The sequence below is a fragment of the Xiphophorus maculatus genome, chromosome 19 (genome assembly GCF_002775205.1).
Source record: "Xiphophorus maculatus strain JP 163 A chromosome 19, X_maculatus-5.0-male, whole genome shotgun sequence".
Lineage (NCBI taxonomy): Eukaryota > Metazoa > Chordata > Actinopteri > Cyprinodontiformes > Poeciliidae > Xiphophorus > Xiphophorus maculatus.
Genome location: NC_036461.1, coordinates 10962841 through 10985752, shown reverse-complemented (window position 1 = coordinate 10985752; position 22912 = coordinate 10962841). Strand labels below are relative to the sequence as shown.

Sequence of the window (22912 nt, the reverse complement as noted above, 5' to 3'; positions counted from 1 at the left end):
GATGTTCTGACCTGATGATGCAGTTTTTTTTCTTAACAGATTCTGGTGTTTTCTGGAACTAAAAATACAGCTTTGTGAAGATCACATTAAGGGTGAATGAATGTTTTCAGAAGAAAACTGTATACACCTGCAAAGCTCTGTGATTAACTTAGACTGCAGTTCAACCCTACCATGTCCTCTAACTTTAATTAGGATTATGAGGTGAAATAGTACTGATGCAGGTACAAGTGTTAAAATACATGTTTTAAAAGTAAAATGTGTGTTTTTAGTTAAAAAGGCAGTAAATATTCTAACTCGGCAGTTTAAATCTTTTATTAAAATGTTTTCTTTTTATAAATTGCAATTTAAAAATGCTTATTTTTTTGTAGATTTCCCTAAAACTTTCACGCCTTCATTTCTAAACATGTAGTAACTGTAACATTTTATCAGCCTTAGGTCATGTGTCTCTAAATGGTTATCATTGAGAACAAGCGGGGTAATATTTCTTCTAAAAATTAAAAAGTTTTCTTGTTCCAATAAAAAAAAAGTAAGGAATGTGTTTCTAAGTTTTTCTGCTTGTGGTGTTGTGAAAGCCAGAGGGATAACATGCTGTTAAATAAGTAAGAAGCCAAAATGGATATCCTCACCCCAGTGGCTGTCCAGGGTAATAACATGGAAGATTCACTGCCTTTTTATTAAGGTTCTTCTATCCCTTTGGGTATGATAGAAGAAGGTTATGGCATGCACAGAATTATGACATACTATTGCCTGTGTGGTTTAAACTGGCAGCTCTCTGTGTTTTTAAGTCTGGATGAATGCTGCTGCTTGTCTGAGTTAACAGAGGGTTGGAATTGAATAATTGATTTTAATGGTAATTTTATTGCTCTTTTGATGTGCTTCAGTTTGAGGACATTCATAGCTGCAATAAGCCCTTTGGGGGATTTGTGTAGTTATGTAAGCAGAAAATAAATGCATCAAAAGAATTCTGGTAAATAAATAGGAATATATTGCATTATTATGAAGCCATTTAGAGGTATTGTTTCCTTTTTAAAACCATATATTGCTACAGAGTAGTTTCAACATTCTTTATTAGATGTTTTTTGTTCTTTACCAACTATGATATAACGTTAACATAAAATGTTTATGGTTTCCAGAGAAAGTAGAAGAAGAATCTGACAATAAAAGCTTCACCTTCTCTTCTACCTGCATTGGTCACTTCATAGAAACTCTTGACAGACTGTCGCAATTAGCTTCGACTAGTTGTAGCTGTCCTTTCTCAGAGGAGGCTCCAGCTCCAGACGTGTTTCAGTCAGGCATTGATCAGCGGAGACAAAAGCAGGTCATTTCACCTCACTAAGCTAATAATGGATCTAATTAATTAGTTAAGTAGCTACCACTGAGCACGGCACGTAGTCTGCACTCAGAGATTAGACTGCGTTACTCGTGGGGATTAAATAACAACACCAAATACTTCTTTCTCAGAGTAATCAGTGAAATAAGAGCAATAAAATGGCTTAATGATTAAATAAAACATTGCTGATCTATAAAACACTACAGAAAACGTCTTTTCAGCTCAGTGGAATATTTTTAAACACTTTCTACCTGGTTTGTTATCATCTCTCATGTGGTCAAATATTCACAGATTGACGTACCAAGACTACCACTTCATTTCTTAAGTTGCGAAAGTGTTTGATTAACCATCTTGATTGTTTTACGGTGGTGTATTTTCTGTCCCGTGATAGCCACGCCAGTCAGCTTGTATTTGCTAAATTTTAAAAAAAAATCCATTTTTGGCGTATGTAATTTTTTAAATATATCTTTCTATTTATTTTCACAAACATTCACACTTATTCTTCAGATATTCAGACCAACTTGTCAATCTTAAACTTCTGTTATGTCTATCTCTAAGCCAAGATGGGGGCATCCCTTTCTCCAATCAGTGAAGCTTAATTTGCAGTAAGACTTTGGCTTACACAAATTCTCAGCAAGGGTTATATAACCATCTATAATCTTGTTTTTTCTTTTCTTTTCTTTTCTTGTTTAAGCTTTGGATGGATCTCAAACTTCAGTGTTTTCATTGTGTCACCAATAACTTTCTGATCTCCCTCTCTGTGTCCTTGCAGAGCGTTTTGACCACCACTGTCCCTGGGTGGGAAACTGTGTGGGAAGGAGGAACTACCGTTTCTTCTACATGTTCATCCTTTCCCTCTCCTTCCTCACCATCTTCATCTTCGCCTTTGTCATCACACACATCATTTTAAGTAAGTAGCTCACTGGCACAGTGCAGACACACACTCTCCTCCTGACTGCGCTCTCAGAGTATTTCAAGCCAGCAGGTTGTAAGTGGGCGGTGTGAAAAGCTGCAGAGTTCTGGCTCGTTACCGGCCTTCCAGCTGGGAGCAGCCAGTTTACAGCTCAGTACATCGCCCTTTTTGGGTTTGTGGTTTTGAATCATACTTTATGGTGTAAACTTGATCTGAGGACGGAAAAAATGAGCAAAAATAATAATAATAAACTCTTGAGAGCAATTACTGAGGAACTTATAGATTTACTCCCACTGGATCCCATGAGTCACAGCTCAGTCCTACATTTGTTATATATAGTTGTGATAAAACCTACCTAGTTTATCCACAACTCATTGGTAGTGGAGTATTAGTTGATGTTTAAATAGTGCTTAACTGATGGTTGATGATGTTTTTTAAGTATAAAATTGACCTTAAAGATGTCTCCTAAAACTGTCTCCTAAAGCTAGAGTAAAGCTAAAGTATTTGTCTCCTTACAAATTTTCTCTGTTTGCTTTTCTTGCCGCAGGTAAAAGATTTATGGCTTTCAGATCATCAAACAGTTGTAAACACTGGTTTGATATATAAAGAGGAAAACACGTTCCAAGTAATTTTGGCACATTTTGTCAAAAGCTGAGTTCAGCTGAAGTAGACTAAAATATGTTAAAAAGCCACAACATTGCCTAAATCCAGATTTATTCAAGAATGCAAGAGAAATAAAGTTATTACCTCTGTCAGACTGGAAGGAGTTTTAAGGTCCTTTAATAAGATTTGGGACTTCGGCAAACCACACAGCAAAACATGATGCATAAAAGGTGAAAACTTGGAACAGTAATAAACTTTTCTAGATTCTGGAAATATTAAAACACAGATAATAGACTATTATATGTTGCAATACAGAAGTCTATTTTATCAAGCTCTTCATTAGTGTCTTTCTCTGAAGAGTTTTCTTACTGGAGCAGGTTCTGCGCTCTAAATACCTTCCTTAAATCTGAGGAGAAAGTTTGGACAAGAGAAAATAGAGGAATTCAGTAGGAAGGAGACCTTTAAGATCCATCAAGTTCACACATAGCTGCCACAGTCATGCAGCTGAATAAGAGCCTGCCCGCTATTTAGGGCTACATCGATCCATCTGCTCTCAGTTTCCTCATGTTTTGGGTGATCGGCTGATACTTGCATCTAAAAGCGATGTTATCTACCTCTACAAAGGTGTGAATATTGGCCACCGTCCCTTTTTGCTCTGCCATGAGAGAGGGCTGACTGACAAATCCCACATCAGGCAACTTGCTGTAGAACTATGAAATCTGCTCTCTAGATGTTTTTCAATGAAATAAGACTGGACCAATGAAGGTGTATTGTGACTTGTATAACACCTGACAATGTCAGTTCTAAAAATAAAAACAAAAAACTGTAAAAGATGGAGAATATTAGAAAAAGAACATGATGGAGACAATCAAACCCTGGTGTTGGTCGTCTGAAGGTTTGGGTCTGCTTTACTGCTTCAGGCAACTTGCTGTAGAACTATAAATCCTGCTCTCTAGCAGAAAATCCTGCTGGAGTGTGTCAGTTCATAGATTTAAGGTCAAGTACTGCTGTATTATGCAGCAGAACAATGGTCCGAAGCAAGTCTGCATTTGAATGACTCTGGGGGAATAAAAACAAACAATTAAAAGTCAAAGCCTGGACTTAAATCTAATTAAGTAGTAATTGCACATGCTTGAACACCATTCAGTGTGGTTCAGTAAGAAGAATGTGCTAAAACACAGTGATGCAAAAGACTAACTAGCATTTCTGTGTTCACTCAGGTTAATTTTGTCTCATAAAAAATGTTTGATCTGAAACATGCAAGTGTGCTTTTTTACAGAACCAAAAATAGAAGAAATGTTTAGGGGGTAAATACTTACTGCTTCACAATACTATAAGTGAGCACTGCATCCAGAGCTTTTGCACATGCTCCAGAAAAGCAACTGCATTAAATGTCTCACAAAAAGTGCTTTTCTGTGTTCACAGGTTCATATCGAAAAGGATTCCTCACTGCACTTAAAGAAAGTCCTGCAAGATATCCTTTTGCCAAACCCTGAACAGTGTGAGCTGATGAATATTTGCTTTATAAGAGTGATTTCTTTGATGTCTGATTATTGCCTTAATACTGCTAATTATGACACTTTTGGAAAAAAGATTTTCTGCAGTTTCATAAATAAACGAAGCAACAAAGAAAATTCTAATCCACTGGAAAAAGGCCAGTAGAATGTTATTTTGCACTAAATGCAAAAAATATAAAGAAAGTGACTGATAGGATATATTTTTAATTATTGACTGTACTTTGCAGCAGCTTTTTTTCAGGTCTGAATATGGACATCAAACTGAATGTATTACAGTACAGTACATTTTGCCAATGCCATAAATAATTGGTTTTCCAGCTTCCACAGAATAAACATCATGGCTGTAGTATGATTAAGTTATCTTAAATTACATTATGACTTTAAACCCAGTCAATCCCACAATCTGTCATAATCATTAAACATCAGTTTGCTACAGAAATTGTTGACCCTTTGATCTAGCAATCTGACATATTTACAGAGAAATGTGGAGATTTCCTTTTAATTTTCAGAATGGAATATATTTAAATTCAACAAAGGATAATTATACTTCGACTGAGAAAATAAGAATCAACAAGAAATTATTAATCCATTCTATTATTATTAGATTGTATTTATTATTAATTAAGTTAAAAAATAGAATACCACCATAAGACCACAATAATAAAGACAGACCAAACTATTTATACTCCAAAACTACAAGGTCAAATGAAAGTTTTATGATTAGAGAAGTAATGTCTAGAATATTCTCTAAACTGATGAAACATACAAAACTTTTCCCAAGAGCTTCAGGTTTTATTAGTGTGAATAAATAGGTTTTTTCGACACACATTTTTTTGTGATGTTAGTGGTCTTTATTGGCAGTGATCTTACAGGAAATGGGCAGAGAGAGAAATGGAAAAGACATGGAGCAGATGTCTGAGGGTCGGGAATCAAACCCCCTGATGACTGCTTTGAGGATTGGAACCCCCGCAGGCATCATTTTATGTCTAAATTCTGCATTTATTTAAGAAGGGAAATTAAAAAGGGAGATGACCGAGGCTTCAAAATAATTTGTTTCATCAGCTTTAAGCACCAGAACAGCAGGAATAGAACTGAAGAGTGATTTATATGACCTGAAATTGTTCTGTGGTCTCATTTACAGAAACATCTGTGCTGTGGTTCCCTCACTGCCATCTACAGCTTGACTAATGCGGAAATCTTGGTTCAAGCTGCTGCTTTTTCATTCAAAACTTCTGCCTGAGTCAGTAGTCTGGGTGTCTTTATGGTATCTCTCTTTACGGTTGGGATTGAGTTGGATTTGAAGGAAGCACACTAAGCACGTCCAGGGTACATGACACAGACGTGCAGTTTTATTCAAAAATAAATGCAGTGTCTGATGGAGATTGAGTCTTAAGATCTGGAGCTCTCAGGGGAGGAGACATCAGAAAGACCTGATCAGCCAATCAGGAGAGGGCTTGTGGCAAACAGAGCAATGCTTTGTTAAACAACCAATAATATATTTTTTTCCCCTAAAATAATTTTAGATTCAGACTTCAAAGTTTAAAAATATCTATCATGACTGGAAACAACGTCCTGTCTTCACATTACTATATGTTCTGTTTGTTTGACAGTCTGCAACATTTTTCTTTAAAAGTTGCAACAGATTTTGTTAATCTAAAACATCCTGAATTAAATTTATTTTATTAGATCTATTTTGGAGGATGCTACATACTGTATGTGGATGTTATTTTCACCAGGATAAAATGCATGTTTTTTTTCTTGTATAACTTTGTTTCCATTTTAGTACCTACTACATTTATGGCAGAAATATGTAGCTTTGTCTACACCTTCATCATCTTTCTGATATACTTCCAGTTACTCTAAATCAAATTGCAATTAATTTTGCTTCTCTATTAACTGTATGCTGTTATACTGCCTGTTTGAACAACCTGCATCTGTTTATTGTTTTTCGAGCTTACTAAAAACAAACACAAGCAACTCTGTTTTGTTTTCTTTAATTTTAAAATGACACTGATTTCATTAGCTTTTCTCTCTTAACAATAATATAAGACTTAATGCAACATTAAAGATGTTTTTGTTAAACTTTGTGGGATCCAGACACTAATTGCAGCAAAGTTTCTCCTCATACCGTTTGGAATTGACTTTCAGCTGTTAATCGTTGCCATTTTAATTAAATCTTTGCCAGCTATTCTGTGGAAGTTTGATAAAAAGCTGTTTTGCCTTTAAATCAAAACAATAAAATATGCCAGGTTTATCCAGAACAAAAGAGATGAGGACTTTGATATATTTTTTTAATATAGGATGTAAAGGATGCCAGGTGTGCAAATTATTCACTCCTAATGACATACAGTAGACAGCATGTTTAAATATTTAAATATCCCCTTTCTCTGTTCTTGAGTGAGAACTTTTTCTGGCAGAGGGTTTGCTAACCTGATGATGTCCTGCCAAAGGAAAAATGACTGTTGTTAGTATCAGTGCAATTCTTTGTACCAATAAATTAGTGATGTGCTTTGACTTTGCTTGCAGGGAAGATATTGATGGGTGAAAAAAAAACACAAGGTTAAAGATTAATTGAGTTTTGAAGGATTTTAAAGTACAGACTCTATGTCTGTGAGTAACCACCTCTGGCACTTCCTTGAGACAATAAATTATGAAGTAGTACAATCTGAATCTTTGTGTGTTTTCAGAATAAAATACACTCTTACAGAGACTACCCTAAGATGTAGTACATGCCCGGCCTAAGGGGTCTTTGTCATTGAGTTCTGTTAATGTGAAATGATTTTCTCCAAGTGTTTATGTATTGTGGGCTCTCAAGTGAGCACATGAAATGAGTTGCGCTCTACAGCTAGATCCAAATGAACTGCTAACTGGGAAGTGTTGGCAAGTGGACGGCCTTCAGGCTGTAGGTCAGTATAGTCTCTGCTACAGCTGCATTTTTATAGTCCATCTTGGCTCCAAATGGGTCTGTTATGTACCAGTCTGAGCTTTTAACATTGTCGTCCGTAGTGTTGTTGAAAATGATTCCTTAACCTTGATGGTGTCACTGTGCTGGAGGTGGTGGTGTGTTTTTTCTCTGTCTGGTCCATAGTGGGCCTCTCAGGCTTCCATACCTACCTGATCAGCTCCAATCAGACCACAAATGAAGATGTGAGTATGAACATTGAATGAGTTTTACAAAAGTATTTATTCAAGGCGATTTGTGATCGATCACAAATCAACATGTTTTGCTCTTGATGTTTTTGGATTAATTAGGTATTATTAAATTGAAATAAAATGGGAGTGGAGATCTTTATACTCACTGTCTGACATTAAATCTGACTAAACCTTTCCTGTTTACCAACATTATTTCTGCTTGCTATATGCACAAATAGCGGGAAATATTTTAGTGAATTTTTCTATTTATTCCATACAATCTCTAGTATTTGGTGGCACTGCCTTTTAAAAAAAGACTTAAAATAAATGCAGGTTTTTTTTTCTAAATCAAAGTAGGATATTTGGAATTGTATTCAGAGTTATGTTTTTTGGTGTTGTTGTTGTTTTTATTAATGCGGGTAGATTGAAAACCTTTAAATGGCTGGATGTTCCCAGATCTGTTATAACAAATAAAAATAAATGAGTATTCCCAAAAGAATAAATATAATATATTAATAATTGATGATGTTTCTGGTGTCAACCCCTGGTTACAACAGGGTCCCACTGCTATTGTAGGTGAAAGAGTCTGCAAGGTTTGGGAACCAGTTATTTAAAGTGTAAAAACTCATGTTTTATGAACAAGTCCTACTCAAAATGTATCCTTAGTTTGTGTTTATTTACTTGACATGAGTAACCTTGCCGTAGGATAGGCTCCACGAGAAATATAGTTTGTTGATGCTCACTCCTAACATGTGCACACAGCTTGAGCTCTGGATTCTTTTCAACTCAGAGCAGAGAAAATGTTATCGCAGCTTGGTGCAGTCCATTCTGCTCGCTACTGCATGTTGTTAATAATGTCAAGGACACTTACTTGAACTCTGTATGTGCCACCAACACTTTCAGTGTTGGTGGCACATACAACACTGCATCACATGTTCTGTTTGGACATGACTCTAAATGCCTGCTTGTTTAAGATGTGCCATCTCTTCCAGATAAAAGGGTCGTGGTCTTCTAAAAGAGGGAAGGACAACTACAACCCTTACAGCTCTGGCAATATATTCACCAACTGCTGTATGGCGCTTTGTGGACCCCTGCCACCAAGGTATGACGAGTGTGTCGATGTGTTTTTATGAGCTTGTTTGCAAGTTTCCAGATGCCCACATTATAACCTGTTCAGCATATACATGGTTGTCACCCATCATATAAACAGAGCCAATCTATTTCGCAACCCCACTGTGAAAGTGACATTTAAAGGTCTCACTCAAGATATGTCCTGGATTTTGAGGTCCTTGTCTGTCTTATTTTATGTATTTTTTTCTCTTTTTACTGAAATAATTAACTCCTTTTTCCCCTCATTGTAATTCTTAGTTTTCTCCAGAGGCCAACTTTGAAACGGTCCATTAAGACTCTGTTTGATGTGAGGAACTTCTTTGAAATGAGCCTCCAGGCAGCCTTTTTCTAAACTTAGCAAAGACGAAACAGGAAGAGTGTAAACAATTTCAGGCCTATTCTAACCACATCCAAGATCAAAGCTTTTTAGACTTGTTAGATTTCATCCTTTTTCTGGTCATTTACGAGCCAGCTGTCACAGCTATGTTTTCCTCTCCATGTGACTTTAAGCACTGCTCATTGCTTCAGTAGTTTGAACAACCGTTCAGATTTCTTTCAAGCTGTGGTTCTTGGTGGCCTTTCCCTGATTACTGAGCACTGACTGAACAGATAGCTGTTATTGAGTGTCTTTCCTGACTGCTGTTCCCTTTTCTTTTTTTTTTTTAAAGAAATGAGACTCAAAAGATGTAAAAAAAAAAAAAAAAAAAAAACTTTAAACAGTCCAGCACCTTACGAAGGGATGTAAAAGCTCCCTTTGGTAATTTACCACAGTGGTGATTACTGGTTGTGACAATCTGAATCCTTGAAAAGCTGAAGGTGTTCTAAAATTACTACAAACGCCCAAGACTTTGTGGTTCTGTAATATGTTTGTCATATAAATGTATCCATAGATGCCCACACCATAATGCAAACTAAGAAAAGTTCTGTTGAAGGCTTTTAGAGACTTTCCTAATAAGCCGTTTGGGTGCACTGTGCTCTGGCCGTCTCAAGCAATAAATCTCCAGTAATGATTCCTGTGGGTGGTGAGGAGAGTCCTCAGTGCACAGGTGGCTGCCATCTGGGCATTTGTGTCTGTGTTTGTGGCCACAGGCACCATGCAGCTGGATCCAACAGTATTATGGGAACATCTCCCCTCGTCTAAAGTCCAAGCAAGCAGTACCGCCTCTCACATTCTTATGCGCAGGTCGTCGTTTAGCATTCTCTGCTGAGACCTTGAATGGTGCCTTTAAATGTGTGTTTTAATGTAACTCAGGCTGCTGCTGCGTTCTCCTTTTAGTTGATTTCTGATTCTGAGAAAAACATTTTTCCCTGCAGCCAACTCAGCCCCACTGAAACTGTCTGTCCAGACTTCCTTGTGTGAAATGATTATCCTGTTTATGCAGTTTAACAACTCTCTAGCTGCATGCTTGTCTGCTAGATATTACTCTGTATCTGATCAACCTCTGTCTGGTTGATAAATGGCCTCTGTGTGCTGTATGTAGCCCATTAGCGCTCACGTGTGCATGTGCATACCAGAGTTCAGCAGGTTGGTGTCTAAGCAGCCGCGTCAGGGCTCTGCAGCATTAACGATGGGACAGAAACAATGATTCACTCCACTGCCCCACTGCAGGACTGCAGTGATTTATCACCAAGTTCTGGTTTTATGGATCTCTGTTGGCGGAAATATGGGGGTCTGTGCTCGCTCAGCCTCTCTCTTGGTCAAGACTTGAATAATAGAGTTTGTGCACAACTTTATGCATCAAAGTATTTACAGTGTTTGCACATAAAGGGTCATTTCACCTGTCATAATTCTCTCTACCTTGAAGGAATTATGACGGTTTATCTAACTTTAATGTCTTATTAGATTATCATGGTTTTAATAAAGATAATCTTTGAGTCTTGCTGCTCTGCTATGCTGTTTGCTGTGTTACCTTTAGCTCATCTATTCTTGCATTTCTCTGCAGTCTCATTGACAGACGAGGCTTCATCGAAGCAGACGCACCACAGATGGCACCTCCTACCAATGGCATCACAATGTATGGTGCCACCCATTCCCAGCAAAGCCACATGGTAAGACACAGACCTGAGACCCCTCTTGTTTCCTCAGGGAGATTTAATAAAAGTGAAAAATACAGATTTGCGTTTCACCAGTTGATGTGGATGTTTATACAGTTGTGCTCAGCTGGTTTACGTGCAGAGTTTTGTCAAAAATGGAGCAGAGGTGAAAACAGGATCCCCTTGCCATCTCACTATTTCAATTGAACAAATCTTTTCTAATCTCTGTTGCACAGAGCAGCAAACTGCATGTGACACTTTAGTAACATCGCTCTTGGCAGCTCTGGTCAAAGAATTTAATTTTAAAATGTGAAGATGGTTAAAAATAAATCCTAACTTTTGCAGTTTTTCTAAGGTGTTTTCAAGCAATATGTTCAATATTTCCACAAAGAATGACAAAGAATACTTTATAAAAAATATTCCTTTTTTATAAAGTAATTTTTTTAAAGATTGAATATTCTTTTGAAGAAAAATGTTTGAAAACTAAAAATAAGAATAAAATTGTTCTTTACTTGAAAAATCTAAATCTTCATATCGTGGGTACGAGTTAAAATAAGCTATTTTTTTTTTCAGATTCCTTCTGAGCACATTATGTTTAGCTGAACCAAAGGCAAAAATGCCTCTCTGGTTTGTTGATTTTGGTTTAGATCAAAGCATATACATAATAGAATTGCTTAGGCCTTGCATCTGTAATTGCTGTGAAAAGTTGTTTTACAACGTATAAAATACAAATATGCCCATACTTCAGATATTTTTTATTGTATTTAATCATTGATGCATGCCTTTTCTTTCAATTCAAAATTATGCTCTATTCTGTGTTAAGCTATGACACAAATCCTAACACAACACACTGCAGTTTGTGGAGGGTTCTTAGGATTTGGGAACATTTCATAAAGGTATTACTGGTTTTGAAGAACTCTAAATATGCTAAAATAAGGAAACACTTCTAAGGGTACACACACAGATTTGTGTATTGTTCATAGCTAGATAATTAAAGATAATAAATTGTTTAATTTATTGCTGAACCACACGTTTGGAGCCATGACTTGTGTTCCTGGTGTTTTAGCTGATTTCTTTAGTTTTCTTGTATTTATGATATCACAAGGAAGGAGTGTGTTTGAGGTGTTGCCTTAAAAATGTCAATAGGCGTGCCTCCGATAAACTCAAATAATGTGGATTATTTTATCAGTGGCTTACAAACCCATGATCTTCTGAGTTTTTCCAAGTTGTGTAAAGGTGGGTTAATTTTAGTGTGCAAGCATTAAGTTGCCTTATTTTTCTGGCATATAACAAATATAAATAATTTTGGTGATCGTAACTGACTGAAAACAGGAAAAGACGTGCTTAAATTTGAAGATGTTGCGCATATTTTTACAAAACAACCCAAGATAATTTAAGCTATTTGTCCACATGTGGTTAATTTCACTAAATAACCCACCACACAACAAACTCCACTCATCTTTATTGCTCACATCAGAGAAAGTAAATCTAGTTGGTGTTTCTCTCTAGATTTAAATTGATGGTTTTGCTCTGGATTCCAGCGAGCAAGTCAGCAATAATTTCAGCTGAGTAGGAGACGCTCAGTGTTGCTTGTAAATTAGGTCAACAGAAGCAGTGCTGAGTGTTTTGGGTTTTTTTTCCCTGCCACCACGCTGAAAATCTCCACATTGCAGAGCGACATGAGTTGGACAATGAGTCGGTCCATTGTGCTCCAAAAGTCAACAACCCTTTTCTTTAAAGTAGCGTCAGTTTGGGAGAATGTAGTTGGTGTTGTTCAGGCGATGTCTGTGTCACTCTGACGCTTGAATGGAGGCAACTGGTGTTTACCTCACACATTGCAATCTCGCCTTTTCACTTCTTCCACTGTGCACCACAGTTGTCCTCTTTGTTCTCACCAATCTTGACCTCATCATACTTGCTTTTTCATGAGTGTGAGCTGTCTCAACGTCGGATGTGTGTGTTGGGAGGAAAGCCGAAGGTGCATTCCCCTACGTTAGTGCATCCACAAATAACGGCCATCTGTCTGCTATAGCTGGCCTGTAAACATTGCATCGCATTACAAAAGTTCTTACCAGTCATCCAGACAATAGTCCACTTCTATTATGTAACACCAAGATGTGTTTGGAGCCAAGTAAACAAATCGCATATGTTCCCTTGTTTTGTCGCATGTTGGGTTTGCCATTTTTAGCGGAGTTTCAAAACGCATCTAGATGTTTCCATTTGTCTGACGATGAAAGCTCCGCTTCCTTGTGATGTGTTTTGTCTGTGAAGCTGCTCAGAAGCCTGACAGGCTGCCATGCAGAGAGGGGCCTTTTAAGCTGTTGCTATGGTAACGATGGATAATATGAAGGCACGTCACACCTTGATAACAAACCCCTCCGTTCTGGATTCGCCTCAGTTGAGGAGAGGCCTAAGCACTTCTTTGTGTCGCCACCTGAACATTGACTCCAGTCTTTAATTAGATAAAATCTAAACATCTCTGAGTAGGATGGAAAAAACCTGTTGTTTATGTCATGATTCAGTTTTCACCCTTACTTCCTTTCACATTGGTCTCTGACATCCAGAGACCAATGTGGTCAACCACTATTTCTGTGTTGATCATTTCACCATGAGAGACTGTTAAACCCACATTATTTTCAGTTTTACTGCCCAATTTCCTTCCTTCAGTTGCATGACTTTTTCTTTGTCATAACAGCTCAGATCTCTAGTGAAAAATGTCACTCAGAAAGAGACAGTTTTTAATTCTAGTTTCTTGCTCAGGCTGGACTCTATAAAGTGTTTATCTTCCATTTAGAAAACCTAAATGGGAGATAAACATCACTGACTTGTGAGGTTTGTCTCATATTAAGACCTTTTAAAATTGAATAACTACAAACTAAGTAAGTAAGTAAATAAATGGGGAACGGATGTTTTGTACCACAGGGTTTCTGCAAGATCTTGTAAAAATATTACATTTTGTAATTCTAATTAAATGGAGGCAACTTATTGTTACTAGGTCTTAAATTACATTAGTAGAAATATTAAATTTGTACTTTTGTAAGGAAAAATAACTAATTTAAAAAACAAATTTCATGGTTTGTAGTTCTGGCAGAGGTACAGTATGTGGATGTTCTGCTGTGAGAATGAAGGAAACAAAAATTCATCCCCAGAAATGCAGCTTTCTCCACTACTGCTAAAACCAATTTATTGAATGTTTAGGCAGTTAAAATCAACATAGTCTTCTTACATTATTCACCACTGCCTTCTTCAGCCAGGATGGGTTTATTTATATCTAGTTCAGTATTCTGTTAAAATGTGCACCAGTAACTTTTATGAAACTAACTGCTCAGGGTTTGTGCTGAAGTTTGACCGCTTTGGTCTAAAGCTCACTTGCCAAAGCACACAAATTTAGGTTTAAAAATGTTTTCTTGCCTTGTGAAGTTAAATATGCATTATTAGTTCAGTTATTTAAATTTAAATTGGTCTGATTTCAAACTTTAAGATTTAACTCCAAGTTCCCTGCAAAAACCTTGTAATAGCTCTGAAGTGTGAACATCTGACTTGTTGCATCACATTTTTTGTCATTTTATTTATTCTCAGAGGAATTTATTGGTATTAATTTCTCAAACCTTCTAGATAGTACAGCTGTGATGGAACTACAAGGGCCTTAAGACAAAGCAACAAATAAACATGTCAAAGTGATTTTATTGCTGAGTTTGCTGCCTTTCCCAAACCCTCACAAGAGAATTTATATACAAGATTTGGCTTGAAAATCTTTTATAGATTTTAAGACATATAAATCTGATCAATCTTACTGTATAAAAGGAGTTGAAGTAAAAGAAATGCAACCACATGCCAGAGGTTTTAAAATGCCAACATACCACTGCAGAATATATTATACTCACTACTAATATTAAATTATATTAGTGAAGATCTTTAATTCACAATGGATTTAAAAATAAATAAATCTTCACCAGAAACCTTTGTAATGCATTTTTTAAGTGGTCTTTTCAAATGAATATCTTGGATCTCAATTTATGACTCTGAAGCGATCGGATACATGACAACAATCTATGATGATGAAACAAACAAAAAAAGAAAAATACTGAGAAATGAATTCCATGCTGCAGTCTGACTATGCCGTTTTCCAAGGGTAATCGGTGAAACTGAGTGAAGTTGGGATGCAGAGGAGAACCATAAATAAAAGCTTAAGTTCTTAAATATAAACGTTTGTTGTGTCATCATGGCTGCATGTCAGCAAACCAAAACACATTTTCTCTGGATCACCTGCAGTTCAAGGCTGGTCTGAGCAGTCTTGTCCCTGCTTGTTCTGTCGATTGCTTCTAAGGGAAAGTGCTGAGGCGCTTGGTTAATATTGTTTATAAGGAAAGTAAAATTAAGTGATGTTTGACTTTCTTTTTCTACTTAAAGGTGCGAACACAGCAGACTGAGGTTTCTGTATTGCACATAGAATGCGGCACTTTTCATAACATTAAAAACCACAAATTTGCCTGTATTTTGTTTGGATTTCAGGTGTGAAGAATTGTGTAGTGAATAAACAAATATTCATGGCTGTGTCAATTTTTTAACAAATAAAAATCCAAATTCTGTGAGGTCAATTTATTTTCAACTCACCGTTGAAAATAAACACTGACCTATAGTTATGATAATACCTATAGGTACTTTTGGGGTATATCTTCATCGATTTGCACATTTTAGCTGAAATTGTTGCCCATTATGTCTGTACTTTAACTAGAACTATGAACATGCTTTGATCTAAACCTCTGGGTTTCTGGGTACTTCTTCAGAAGCTTCCCTGCAGAACTAAATCTTTTGCAGCATCTAACACTTTATTCCCTGCAACATGCAGTGTTTTTCTTTCCACACATACAGTAGGGACTTTGTATATAGGCAAAAAAAATCCGTTTCTGTTTCTTTAAATGAAGCTCTTCTTGTCAAGCCTCTATGTTTATGTCGATGCCCATTTTAGTATGCCATGCTCTGTCTAGATGATTGAATAATGCTCTGAGAGATTCAGAGATTGGGATGTTTTAAAAACTTCTCCACAACTTTATCCCTGACCTGCTGCGTGCGTTAGTCTTTTTACTACGTAGATAAGTTCTGAAACTTGCTCTGGATTTTATTTTAGGAACATCAGAGTAAATGGAGGTGAATTCAAATGCTGAAAACTTCAGCTTTAATTTGGAAAAACATTTTGAAAACCATGTATTCCTTTTCTTCTAGTTCACAACAACGTACATGTTTGTTGGTTAAAATCCCAGTTAAATACATCTGACCACAACATGTGAAAACCTATAAAGAGCCATTAATAGAAATGTTATTGGGGGGGAAACGAGTTCCGTTGTTTTGGAGTCACAAGTGTCATCTGTTCTTTTTAGGTCAGTGACATTGAGACAGAAAGGTGAGCAGTTGAGGCCTGACCTTTGCTCTTTTCGTCAGAAGGTCTCTTGAGTGCTGTGGAATGAAAGGCTGTCACCTTTGTTCAGCTGATGATTACACTCTGGTGATAACTGGCTGTTGGGGTTTAAGCTAATTCTGTAGCAAAGTTGAAGTCCTAACCCAGACCGATACATTACAGATAAATAAACCATGAAGTGGGGATTGAGTAGCTCTGCCTTTGGGTTTTCTCTTTTGTGTTTTCTGCATTTCTAACAATGCTACTAACATTTATTTCTCTTTCTCCCTCTTATCCAATCACCTCCCCCTTCATGTTCTGATTTCCTTCATTTCTCCTGTCGTCTGTATGGTGTCTTGTCTGTCTTTGTGCGTTGTACACCCCCGCCACTCCCTTGCATGTTGCTGTTTTGTTTTTCCTCAGTGTGATCAAGACCAGTGCATTCAGAGCACCAAATTCGTTTTGCAGGCTGCCGCCACCCCCCTCCTCCAGCAGCAAAGCAGCGAGCCAGTCATCATAACGTCTTCCCCTGAAAACGGGACGTCTCTACCCGCCCGGGCCTCCCTCACGCTGGGCGGGCCTTGCACCTCGCTGCCCCTTGGCCAGCCAACCCCGCCGACGTCCACCCCCAGCCTGAGCTGCCACGAGGCCGCAGACATGCTGCCGATCCACGGACACACACTAAACCACACGCACCCCCTCCAGGAGCAGGCAGCCCTCCACCACTATCTCACGCCAGAGGAAGTGCCGTCACCGCCGGGCATGCTTCACTGCGGCAGCCCGCTGGGCCACAGCCACACGGTGCAGGCCAGTTTCTACAACCCGGCCAGCCAAGACTCGTTACACGAGGACTCGGTCAGGGGGTTGGTGAAGCTCAGCTCTGTCTGACAGTGGGATATATAAACCCAACTCCTTCTGAAGACTTAAAACTCTCCTGAGCTGCTTTGGTATTGGCTGACTTCCTCTTGAATTACAGACTCCAGCTGCTAGAACTGTGTTGAAGCTATCTGAAGTGCAGAAAAACGTGTTTTCCTCAGCCATCATGTTGCCAAACCTGTCTGCTGGAACTGAGAGAGAAAAGTTACAGCTTGTGTGTGACAACTCAGAGATAAACTGTTGGGTTTATTTTGTACTTCAAGGGAAGATTAGACAACTTTAATTTGATAATCTGCAAACTGGACTTTGCTTTTCAAAGCGGTATCTATGCCTGTAAGCCATTTTGAGCAAAAACAAAGGAACTGATTCAACACTTCAGGTCAGAAAGCTGCATTTCTGCCACTGGATCGGACCGGATTTTTGTTAAATATAATTGAACCGACTTGCCTGTTGCTGATCTGACCATGTCTCCTGCCTTTATTCTCAGCATTGTGATGGTTTATGTCATTATGTTGCATATCATCCTGCTTTTTCTATGTAAAAGAAATCAGACTGTGGTACTGTACCATAGTTACTACAACTCTTACAAATTATATTTCCTGTGGATATTAATAAAACACCAACTTTTTACCAGATTCTAGTGCATATAAATTTAAAGCATGTGTATGGTGAGTTTGTATTGTGCCCACTCATTTTAAGATCTTTTTCCAGTAGTTTCCAGAGGAAGGTAAAAACTATTAGCTCTCTGCTGCCACTTTGTGGTTGATCAGACGTACTGCAGGTAACAGCGTTGTTTGTATCAGCAGGGTTAAATATAGAGATGTTCCCTTTCAGCTCAGAGTCCAACCTCAGGATCAGTGAGTATGTCGTGTCTGCTGCGTGTTGACCTTGTAGTCAGCCTGTTGCATCTGTTGGTTCTCCTTTCTGGTTGTTCTACTTTCTGGAGAAGTTTGAAACTGATATCAGTTATTTTTTCTAGGTCTGGGTAAATATGGACAGACCAGGCAGAAAGATTTGTATTTCTTGACACGTTTTCTAAACGTTATAACATTTGTTCCACTTTAATTCTTCCATGTTTTTCATCCTTCATCACTTCTGTCTTCCAAACCAAAGAAATATGGACTTTCACTACTTCACAGCCAGATCTGGATGATAAATATTATTTCCATACTTTATTCTCTCTGTCAAAATGTAGTGACCTTACCTCCTTGTGTCTTCCCTCCATCTCTCTCTCTTTATATTATTTTTTATCTTTTTCCTCTTTGTCCTTGTGGTCCCTCTTTGCCTTCCGTCGTCCAATTCCTTGTATCCATTCATCCTTCCAGTTTCTGGATATTCAATGTCCCATGTAAAAAACCTACTATACTTTCATATTGAACATTTCATATTTTAAAATTGACGCAAAGGATTGAAGAGCTTTCACATTTTTTTGTGTGTGTAAATATTCTACTGTGTTCATCCTTCTTGTCTGTCACTTTTCTGTCCTTCCTGTCTTCAATGTTTGCAAGTTTAATGTTAAAGTCTGAGTTTCACAGTTAGATCTGCAGTGTTTTCAAAATCAACCTTTCTGCTAGTCTGAGTTTAGAATTGGTTAGTAAACATGTATTCAGCTAAACAATAAAGTAAGCAGTACAGGAATTTTCAGTCAAAGCAGAGAGCCATGGAGTTCAATGATTCTGCATTTCACCTTAGGCCTTACAGTTTGTGGTAAAAGCACACAACTTAAGAGTTGTGCCGTTGTGTAGCAGCAGCTGTAATTTTTAAAGCTTAAACTCAAACCCAAGAATACAAAATATCAGTAAGACATTCGGTTGTCTTTTATTTATCAAAACATGGAGGATACAAGAGCTATTTCTCTTCTTCACTACAGAAGGCAATACAGACAATCCAGAATTGATATCTATTTTTGACTTTAGAGATATATTAGATTTTAAATAGTCACCCTGGACCACAGATTATTTAATATTGGCTGAGTCTTCACATGAGTCGTTGTATGAAGTGCATCTGATATTTCTACAGAAATTAAACAAGTTTATTTGAAAAGGATAAAGAATGGGCTCTTTTAAATTCGAAAATTAGTTTTTTGATAAAATACGTTAATGAAATGTAAACTACAATCGTGCACAATGATGGTGCAAAGATGAGATTAGTTATACAGATGTTTTGTTTTTCTGTATTGCACATTGCACCAAAAAACGAATATTCATTGTCTCCGTTTAAAACCTGAATATAATTTAAATTATAAGCTAAGCTTAAGTGCTTAAATATGTGTGTCCTGTTTTCTGTCATCCATGAATCTGTCCAATCAGGACCACAAAGACAAACCTCATCAACCACAATAACAGTGCTAGATTAGCTTAGACCTGAAATTCAAACCTGACGTCTATCATCTGGGTCAAATAAACTTGTAAGCTAACTGAACCCTGACCAATAACGCGTTGGCTTTGAGTCACCATAACTTCACATCATTGAGCTCCAGGTCTCCCATGATCTCCAGCTGGTCGATGCTGCTCAGGTCCTGCACCCGGTGCCTGAACTCGAACAGGTGTGACCCGTTCACTGCCAGCTTGAACTGATGGGGCTGACAGAGCAGGAGCATCTGGAGAGGGAAGAAATGTTGAGGAATACTAATCCAGAACGCACCGAGGTGAAAGTTCAAAGATGAACTGACCAGAATTGGGCCACTTTTTTTTTGTCGTCAGTGAATGATTCTGTTTTCATTTGTAATATTTATGTGGTCAATGATAGCTCTTAAGGTAAAAATGGGAAAACTAATTTGTGCGTCTCTAAAATCTTGAAAGTTGCTGATTTCTCCTACCTCAAAGTATTCGCCCGGCGAGAAGGGAAAGAAGGGCAGCTCCCTCTCCTCCTGACCCCAGGATCCGTCCAGGTACGAGTTCCTGATGAACACGCCCGACTTCATCCGGGGGTTCAGATGGAGAGCAATGTTCTCCGTCTTGCTGTTGCAGAGGTTGACAGTGAAACTGGAACACAGGTAAAAATATTTATTTCTTTTTTATAGAATGTAATGGATATTAGATTTAGAAAAAAAAGTATTTCTAAAATAATTCAGCTACATCACACAATTTGTATTATTCCATAGAACGTTAATAATTGTAATGTGACAAATGAAAAGTTCAAAGAATTTGAATACATTTGCATACCTGTGAGGGTACATGCTGACCTGTCCTTTTATTGTGATGTGCTGTCCTGGGTTCAGTCCTTTGAGTATACTGCCTTTGTAAGGAAGACCCTGTAACAACAACGTTAACTGTCGCTATTATTTTTCTCCAAGTTTGTCACATGAGCTTCTATGACTGAGCTGCATATGGAAAGTATTCACAGCGCTTCATTTTATGTCAGTCTTATTCCAAGTTGTACTGACCTCATGTCTCAAAATTCTACACACAAAGGCTCCATTATGACAATGTGGAAAAAAAGTTTAAAAGGCTGTGGATAAATGTGCTTTCTTAGTTTTATAGTTTTGCAAAAAGCTCCACAATGTCATAATGGGGTATTTGGTGTGTAGAAGTTTTATGCAATAGATTAATTTATTACAATTAGGAATAAGTTTGTAATGTAACAAATTAAGGAAAAACAAAGTGCTGTGTATCCTTTCCGGATGCACAGGGCATCCGCTATTTACACGTAGCGCAAATATAAAGTTAAGGGCCTGTATTCTCAGAGTTTTAGATTAAGAGTGACCGATTCAGCTGCTGAGAGTGACTATGAGAGTGACTATGAATTTCTGTTGACTATGAGTCAACAGAAATTCCCGTCTTAGTGAAGGACGTGATTGACCGCGTGACACTGTCTACTACGGTTGATACACAAAACAATTTTAAAAAAATACGCACCTTGTAATCAGTTGATAGAATTAACCAATCATTGAGTTTAGACTAGGTTTTAAAAGAAAGTATGATGATGAAACTTTGAAAAATTGAATTATTCACCACGCAACAACCATAGCAACTATAGCTTATTTACATCATCCTTACTTTGATTTGTAGGATTCGTTGAGAATACCTGCCCAAAGAAACTGTAATAAAGTCTACAGCATGGTAAATAAGCTTGGGTGACCACAGACCCATAAACATTCAGGACGTGTGATGCAGTTTTTATTGCGTCATAAGACACCAAGAAAATTCTAACTTCATGGACCCGCTAAAAAAACAGAAGAAACTCACCAAATCACCCGACTCTGAATATATTGCCTAAAAGAGAAAAACATGTTTAGAAATGATTCAGAAGAAAAAGAGAGAGAGGAAAAAAAAAAGAAAATTAGAAAGGAGTTAGTTACTGAGTTTGGGATATAGCCAATAGCGTGAACCCTGACATTCCCAGAAATAGAAAACGTGTCGACCCTGGTCAGAGGAATTCTGTGTTTGTATTCCAGCAGGTGAGTACCATTTACTGCCACCTACAGGTAAAGCCAGACATTCAGTTAGTTTATGTTCTTCAGCTACAGCACACACAGGCTGATGTAGGGCTGCTTCACCTTAAAGCCATTCTTGTTTACTAGAATGATGGTCTCGAAGGGGGCTCCACGTTTGTAGGGCAGCTGGTGGAGCGTCTCCTCTTTACCCCACTCCTCCTGCAGCAGGGAGTTACAGACCACACAAGGGGAGTCACTGAAACGAGGGCTGAAGTGGAGAGCGACGTCTGAGCGTGGTTTGGTGCTGCAGCCGCTTGACAGGTCCACCTGAAACCTGCAGAGAGGACGAACACACAAAGTCATGGTTAAAGTTATAAACACACGCTCAGGCACATACATACATCCATTTAAACTTCTCAGCAGTGCCACAGGATGATGGTGTCCATGCCATGCTGCACTGATGCAGTAATTCATGCAACAGGAGCCTTGTATTGAGTGCATATACTCTCCACAGTGTATATGCTGTGTATATGCTTTTTTTAGTAGGCTGACATACTTTTGTTGCAATTCCCTTTTCACTGAACTAAGTCAAGTTTTCAAAGATCAAATCAAAATCAAATTTTATTTGTACAGCATATTTCAGCAGCAAAGCATTTCAAAGTGCTTTACGTCATTATTAAATATACTCTAATTTATGCAGAATCACCAATAGGTGTGGAAAGTTGGGAAGGCTCTAGTAAAAAGGTTCGAGTTTAAATGTTTCTAAACACAACAGACAGCTCTATAAATGCCATCTGCTCAGTTTGATTGGAAAAATCACCTGTCAGCTTCTGGTGGCACAGTACCCTGGATGATGATGATCTCCCCTGGATGCAGGCCTCCAGGTATGGGACCAGTGTACGGGATCACCTAAAAAGGAAAGTAAAGTTAAAACCACTGTGTCATACTGACGGTCTGGCTTCTGCTTAATATTTGAGAGCTAAAACGTCCCTCATACTCGAGACAGATTAATCAAATGAAAACAGTAGCGGCTTAAGCTGAGAAATTACCAGAGTTCATTAGGAACGGCTGTGAACATCAACAATAAACGAAACCTCTTACCGGATCCAGAACGGTGTGTTTTGCATTGGCCACAGACATCGAGCCCCGGGTGTCCTGACAAACTGCAGCGGGTGACGGACAGCTGACAGTCGGTGGTTTCTGCAGCAAACAGCGGCAGCTTTGGGCTTTGCTGCGCTACCAGCTGATGGTACGAGTGGCCATATTTACTCCATCAACGAGCAGCGCATGCGCACAATCTACCATGTGATCAGCCTTACATATGAAAACAGCAGGCTTGTTTTTATATGCTCAACTACTGCTGCTCAGAAAACAACACGTATGCTTGAAAATAATCTGAATGTGTGCTAAAAGTTTGAAGCAAGTTCCTTTGCAGCCAAACAGTCAACAAAAAAAGAAATAAGAATAAAAGACGAGATATTAATTACAATATTGGCAAAGGAGAGCGTGTCTCCTCTGTTTTTTTATTAGGTAACTAATATTTATGTTGTGTTTGAGAGCATTGGGAACAATCTAAAATAAATAAATGAAATTAGCTGTCCATGCAAGGTGGTTTTGTTATACATTT

The 22912-nt window shown here is 37.9% G+C and overlaps 2 protein-coding genes across 4 annotated transcripts in view; one reads left to right on the top strand and one right to left on the bottom strand.

Moving 5' to 3' along the window:
• Window positions 1-17545, top strand: part of LOC102226287 (probable palmitoyltransferase ZDHHC14) — a 47249-nt gene extending 29704 nt beyond the window's left edge. The window contains exons 5-11 of one of the 3 annotated variants that reach the window (XM_023352670.1): window positions 2103-2240; window positions 4272-4320; window positions 7408-7510; window positions 8488-8597; window positions 10549-10654; window positions 16018-16040; window positions 16503-16650. In XM_023352670.1, the coding sequence (XP_023208438.1) occupies window positions 2103-2240; window positions 4272-4320; window positions 7408-7510; window positions 8488-8597; window positions 10549-10654; window positions 16018-16040; window positions 16503-16554 (581 nt within the window). In that variant the 3' untranslated portion in view covers window positions 16555-16650. Of the gene's footprint in view, window positions 1-2102; window positions 2241-4271; window positions 4321-7407; window positions 7511-8487; window positions 8598-10548; window positions 10655-16017; window positions 16041-16457 lie in introns of all 3 variants that reach the window. The other 2 variants (XM_023352669.1, XM_023352668.1) reach the window with 2 other exon arrangements.
• A 1158-nt stretch (window positions 17546-18703) lies between these two features.
• LOC102225245 (galectin-8-like) lies at window positions 18704-22596 on the bottom strand. The gene is made up of 8 exons (XM_005815106.3): window positions 22387-22596; window positions 22106-22194; window positions 21409-21619; window positions 21211-21330; window positions 21098-21124; window positions 20075-20163; window positions 19729-19894; window positions 18704-19509 (listed from the first exon to the last, which is right to left on the bottom strand). Exons 1-8 carry the CDS (start codon window positions 22423-22425, stop codon window positions 19360-19362), a joined length of 891 nt encoding a protein of 296 aa, XP_005815163.1. The 5' UTR covers window positions 22426-22596; the 3' UTR covers window positions 18704-19359.
• Between the last annotated feature and the right edge of the window lie 316 nt (window positions 22597-22912).